This window comes from Micropterus salmoides, unplaced genomic scaffold (assembly GCF_014851395.1).
Source record: "Micropterus salmoides isolate LMB-PRFRI ecotype aquatic unplaced genomic scaffold, ASM1485139v1 Ms_hic_scaffold_3254, whole genome shotgun sequence".
Taxonomy (NCBI): Eukaryota; Metazoa; Chordata; class Actinopteri; order Centrarchiformes; family Centrarchidae; genus Micropterus; species Micropterus salmoides.
This window is the reverse complement of record NW_024042545.1, coordinates 7479-13831: the sequence shown is the minus strand read 5'-3', so window position 1 is coordinate 13831 and position 6353 is coordinate 7479. Positions and strand designations below refer to the sequence as shown.

Genomic DNA, 6353 nt, shown 5'->3' with positions numbered 1-6353 from the left:
TGCAATGCAGGAAAAGATTTTCAGATATGCTGAGGCCCGGGAGCTCCACGTAGCCGGCACTGAACGATCTGCTTTGACTGCCAGGAAGCAACAGCCAGGGCAAGACACAGCACATGCCACGGGCACGCATCAGACAGGAAGTAGCTGCTTAATGTCAGAGGATATTTACTGTCACTGGGTGGGCTGTTGCATCCTGCAGGGCACAGCTGCATTGCCTATAGAACAGCCCCATCTTAATGGGCAGTAAATACATAATGAAGCGCTGGTGGCAGCGAATAGATGCAGTGGTTGAGAATCCATCTTTACCCTGGGAATCTTCTCCTTGTAATCTACTGTACCATCAGAAGTGTTTTTGTCTTTTCTGCACAGAAAAGCAGCTGCATGTTTTGAACCAAAGGGGAATAAATGTTCACAGTTACTGTTTTTATACTCAACCACACACAGCCGGGCGGTCAGCCCTCCAGCTCCAACCGCCATCCCCCTGTGCTTGTAAATCCCCTCATCTTAGTTTGGTCATTAATACAAACTGTTCAAAGTTCAAATAAAAACACAATTTTATTTTGAAATGACAGGATTGCAAGAATCAAGAACATGATATTAAACCAGCTGGAATCAGGTCTTATAGGTGTATATCCTGCACACCCAGTACATCATTGACATCAGAAACTTGGTAGTCTACAAGGTCCCTATAACGAGCCCTTATGGTTCTGAAAATGCTAGAGGTCCTGTATATTTATGGAGCTATCTTCTCATTTAAATTCTATTGGCATGGGTATTTTCCAAGTGGGAAACCCCCCGGGTCTGAAAAGTGAAGCCAACGCGGAAGTTCCTTAAACCTGCATTCTTTCTAATGTCCAACACGGGGCGAGTCCAGTGTTTGCAAAATAAGTCAGATTGCATAGTAGTAGATGATAATATATGCCTCCTTCTCACCTGATTTATTACCTCAGGAAACACTTTCCTAATGAGCTTCTAGTCTCCTTTAATACCGCATGATGTTCATCAGTAAATTATGGTCCCATTTAGAGGCAAATAGACAATAAAGCAGGGTATGCTTTAGGGAGAGGCTACCCTGTGATTGACAAGTCACTACCATGGTGACCTGTCAGGTGCAGCAATGTATATTCCTCCACCTCTCTTATCCAAATATGGCGACGGCCAAAGTGCCAAAATTTTGCATATAGTAAAACTCAGTGCTTGAATTAATATCTTAATATTCTTACAGTTATGTAAATCACTCCATGAAGGCGGATAATTTCAGAAGCATAGTATAAATCATTGCAGATAGTGTACAAATCAATTGAGCTTTAAGTGTAAATCACTGCATTTTTTAGCAGGGCGAATGAAAAATCAGGGTGCATAACTACAATGAAATCTCACATTAACATGCAAACATTTCCACTGCACTTTGTCAGGAAACACAACAGGAGGCGGTTGCTAGTGTATGTATACTGTGTGTGCGTGAGTTGAGGGGAGGTGGGATGATTTGCAGGCCTAATGTCACAGGAAGCACCGGCAGCCATACTAATCATTTTTTGTGCCCTGCCTCATTTCACTGAGAGGCCCAACTCGACAGATGGTGGCGTTTTAAATTCACTTATGAGACAGACGTGCAGCTCCAGCAGTAAGAAAACAAGGCCATATCCTGCAAACCTGAAATTAAACAGTGTGTCTGTGTGCAGTTAATGATAATATTACATTTATTTTCAAGGCACAGAATCAATAATGTTGAAAACAAAGTACAACAGTTTGGGAAATGTCAAAGTTTTTAGTTGCAGGGGAATCGTAGTGTTAAGCAAATTAACTACACAACACAAAATCTGTGCGTTAAATAATCAATAACCGTACACCCTGAATATTGTGTGAAACAAAAAAGCTTACACACCACAACCTCATTTACAATTTGTGAATAAAGCAATAAATTTCACAACTTATTTTTGAATATCTGCAAGGGATTTTGTCACCCACTACTGGTTGGGGAGCTATGCCGCAGCATCTCTTTCTGCAATAATTACTAGTGGTTTAAATTAATGTTATTGTGATGTATAAACTTTCCTGAGCTATTTTAGTTTCTATTCAGCTGCACATTTTTAATATGCACATAAAAAAAAAAATTGAAAACCTGAAAAGAATGTTACATATTGGTCTGTTTGAGTTGGTGATTTGTTAAAAGCAAAATGCGACAAAGTGCAGTGGAAACCGATTTAGTGAATAAATCAAAGTATACAAAGCATCTCACTTACATTTCGTGTAATTAACATTTCCCGGTTACTGTAGATTTTTTCTATTTGACTGGTTTTCTGGCCACTCTAAACCTCATTCCACACTTTCATAGATATTATTATTATATTTAATCACCAAAATGACCCAAAGCATTCGGCATGAGCCCCATCAAGCTACTTCTAAAGTCATTATCCATTCCAAAAAACATAACCACACCTGCACTCACTTCACGTTTCTCACTAAGCAATGACACATGAATCACCTTTCTTTGCTTTTCGGACTGGGGGAGAAGGTGGAGAAGGTTGAGAAGACATCATGAGCAGGTCATCTAATCTGCTAGATTGGTAATGGTATGGTGATGCGCTGGGGGGGTAAGACGGTGTGCTGGGTTGATAGACTGATGTGGTGGGTTTATAACCGGATGTGGTGGGTTTAGAGACTAATGTGGTGGGTTTATAAACGGATGTGGTGGGTTTATAAACGGATGTGGTGGGTTTATAAACGGATGTGGTGGGTTTATAAACGGATGTGGTGGGTTTAGAAACTGATACGCTGGGTTTAGAAACTGATACGCTGGGTTGGGGCGCTGGTCTCGGAGCTGGTACTCGTCTGGATGCCAGTGCAGACGCAGCACCAAATATGTCATCGAACAGGTCTGTGGTCTTGTACTGCAGAAGGTACTCAGGATAGATCTGGTGCTTCTCAAACACAACAAAGATGGAAGGGTTTATGACGTCGTCTACGCAGCTGTCAAAAAAGTTTATGTCCCCTCCGTCCTTGGAAGGAGGGCGGCGGTAGTCGGAGGACCCTCTGGTGTAGTCTCCCACCAGCAGCCGGGAGATGAACATGGATTTGACATCAGAGTCACCGGTGTAGCTGTGGGAGTATTTGGCATCCCGGGCAAAGTAACTACCTGGGTTTCCACACAGAAAGAAATTAAAATTGGGGGTTGTTGTAATGGCATTATATCGTATGTGGAAAGACTGCAAATAACTACAATAATTAATCTCCAAATTATTTTCTTGAAGAAATTATTTGTCTGGTCATTGTTTGAAGCTGAAATTAGCAAATATTTAGCATTTTTGTTTGACTATTGACTCAAACAATTGTTCGGCCAATTTATTGATTAATTGACAATATTTTTTCAGAATATCAATTATATTGAAATGAAATGAAAGCTTAAATGCCAGAAAGTTTTTGGGCAAACTGTACCTTTAATTTAGTTTTAGTACCTTTTATTAAATAAATTAATAAATTTGTTAATTTAATTTTAGTACCTTTGTACCTTTCTTTGTGAAGTTAACATTTTCGTCTATGACAAAAATGTGAATATTTCTTCAACTCACCTTTGCCAAAAGCAGTTCCATGAGTTCCACAGATTCTCCAGTCAAAGTTGGTGTGGCAGATGACATCTACATGTTTAGAGTCAGTGCCATGGAAAAGTTTTTTTTCTGTCACATTCCTTCCACCGTTGTTGTTCTTCATCTGATTTTTCTGCCTTTATTAAGAAAAAAAGAAAATTAAGAACTTAAATCAAGCAGATGCATTCAGGAATGGGAGCTATCTTAAATAGAAAGCGAGCAAACGCTAGCCACCATAGCTGTAGCAGCCATACCCCATAACTGTGCATTAAAGAGGTGGTATTATGCTTTTGGGCGTTTCCTCTCTCCTTTATTGAGTTATATCTCTTTTTTGTGCATGTAACAGGTTTGCAAAGTGAAAAAGCCCAAAGTCCAGCACAAAGGGATTTCCCATCTCCCACAGAAAGCTCTGCTCTGAACCGCTTGAAAACAGCTCGTTTGTAGTCCAGCCCTTCACTTCCTTTACTTTTGACGTCACAATGAAAACGCGTCATAAAGCTTGCCAAGCGGCTAGCGGGGGTCAGGTACGCCCTCAAACCAAGCTAGTCTGAGCGGAGGCCCTGTGGCTCGACTCGCCTTTGTTTGGGTTTACATAGTAGAAATGTTGTACCTGTACCTGCTTCCAGGTACTTTTTTTCGTATTACCTCACCTCCGTCGAGGTTCCAAGCCAGCTGAGGGATACTAAAATGTAACGTGAAAACACGACAGACTGCTGATTGGTCAGAGAGAATATTTTAATATTCACTGCATCATCATCGCGTGGGCCAGACAGGCCAGCAACAGAAAGTTTTATATTTTACAATTTTCGTATGGAATTTCATCACTAAATCCACTTCTGAGAAGTTTTGAGGTGAAATCAGCTGTGTAGATTTCGAATATTGAAAGTTTTACGAGAAGTGATGGCGGAACAAACATGAAAATCCCATACGTACCACTGAAAGACTTCCCAAAGAGCTTTGTTCTGAATCCTCTCGATGCTGAGGATGTCAAAGCCTCTCATGGTTTTACAGAAAAGAGCTTCAATCTCCTTAAATTCATCTGAGGAGCGCAAGAGGGACACTCGCTGGGAAACACACAGAGAAAGTAAACACAGTTTATTTTATTATGAGACAACACATACTGAATGATCTACAGTAAATATCTAGCAACACTAGGAGGTAATTCCTGTGATTGCTCGTTTGAAAGATTTTACATTGCATGCATTGTTGCCAACCATTTTCCAACGCAAAGCGTCTCGATGGACTGTGACACAAACTGACAGGCTGCAAGTTCTCCACAAGGGGGAGCTGCTGCAGCCAATTAGTGCTACTGCATGTTTTGCTTTTATTACAGCTGCTCAAATTTGCAGTGTTTATTACAGCTCTTGCCTGTCAAGACTGCTGCTCTACATTTGTCTGTGTACAGGTGGTGACAATGTGTGTCCTTGTTAAGATTTCTCAAAGTGTTTTTTATTCCTCCCAGTCAGTCACTTCTCTTCACTTTATTATTTAAAATTTTTGGTTATTGTAAAAAAAGCTAAAAAAACACCACCAACAAAAGACCAAAACCAATTGTGGGTTCATCAGAGATATATGGTTGTATCTTACGACTACCGCTGGGCACTGTGTTTTTTGTCAAATGTTACTGAAACAGGAGCAAACAGTGGATTTGTTAGGGACTATTTTCAGCAGCGGATTAACACACATTTGGATTATTTAGAGTAGCAGGACAGTGTATGCTGGATTGAGTCAAAATAAACTACAGTGCCCATGTTCATGATAACGAAGGAACATGTCAGTGAGTGTAACAGTGTGGCATGCTGAAGAGTTTTCAATAGTTTTGACAATAAAGCTGTATGACACAGAGGAATAATCTATGTCAGACTTTCACTACACTCACTACTGTTTTCAGAATATTTGTTCACAATAAGGAAAGTATAGGTTTTCGCCAGCCTTGTCTCTTAAAATTAACTTGCTTGAATAAATGAATCAATATAGAATCCTTGTTTTTGTTTTTTGAAAAAAGCTTCATTATTGTTATAAATTACTGCCCCCAATTACTATCTAGTAATTTTGAGTTTGTAGTGTATTCATGATTGAAAAATGACAAAAAGATGCAACACTGCATGGATTTCCCCCCCATTCTATCAGAAAATTACACCCAAAAGACAAGCAATTAACAAATACACACAAAGTAAATTATCACGTGCATTTGGCTACTTCTAGTAGTTTTTCAAAAAATATTTAATAGCGTGTACATTCACGTAACTCCTAAGCCAAGACAAGAATGTTACTGAAGCAGTACTTTTAAGTTGTGTTTCTTATGCAGTTTGATGTGTGGCGTATTCACAATACCTTGAATCCTGTTTGAGGAACCTGCGTCTTGTCCCAGGAGTCCGGTATAGCGGTGAAAGTTTGTTGACCAAGAGGCCTTCTGCTGTCAGAAAGCAAACTAGGATCAGGTTTAGTTTATTGTGTAGTGAACAACAGTGTGGATTTGTGCATTTTATATTGAATAAATGTGGAGCTACCCTAAATTCCTTTCTCCTCCCCAGAGAAGATGGGGAGGGGTCAAAGTTGCTTTCTCTAAGTGCTAGCCCGACCATAAAACTGGCACCCTTTTGATTCCGAAGCTGATAACGCGGGGCCTGACTGTTAAACTGACAAAGGGACACGAGCCAGCCATTGGCATCTCCCTGAACAGCCTATCAAAACTTACCCACCACACACGTTTCCGTGGAAACTGACCTTATTCTTTGTTTTATTACCACATCAAAGGGATACTCCTTG

The 6353-nt window shown here is 40.2% G+C and overlaps 1 protein-coding gene across 1 annotated transcript; it reads right to left on the bottom strand.

The window, feature by feature from the left end:
• Positions 1–529: 529 nt before the first annotated feature.
• Positions 530–6032, bottom strand: LOC119884178 (protein mono-ADP-ribosyltransferase PARP12-like; the record flags this gene model as incomplete). Its single annotated transcript, XM_038694637.1, has 4 exons — positions 530–3136; positions 3570–3721; positions 4518–4648; positions 5919–6032. Coding segments are annotated over 4 exons (1071 nt in total), but the record flags the coding sequence as incomplete, so codon positions are not given.
• Positions 6033–6353: the final 321 nt, after the last annotated feature.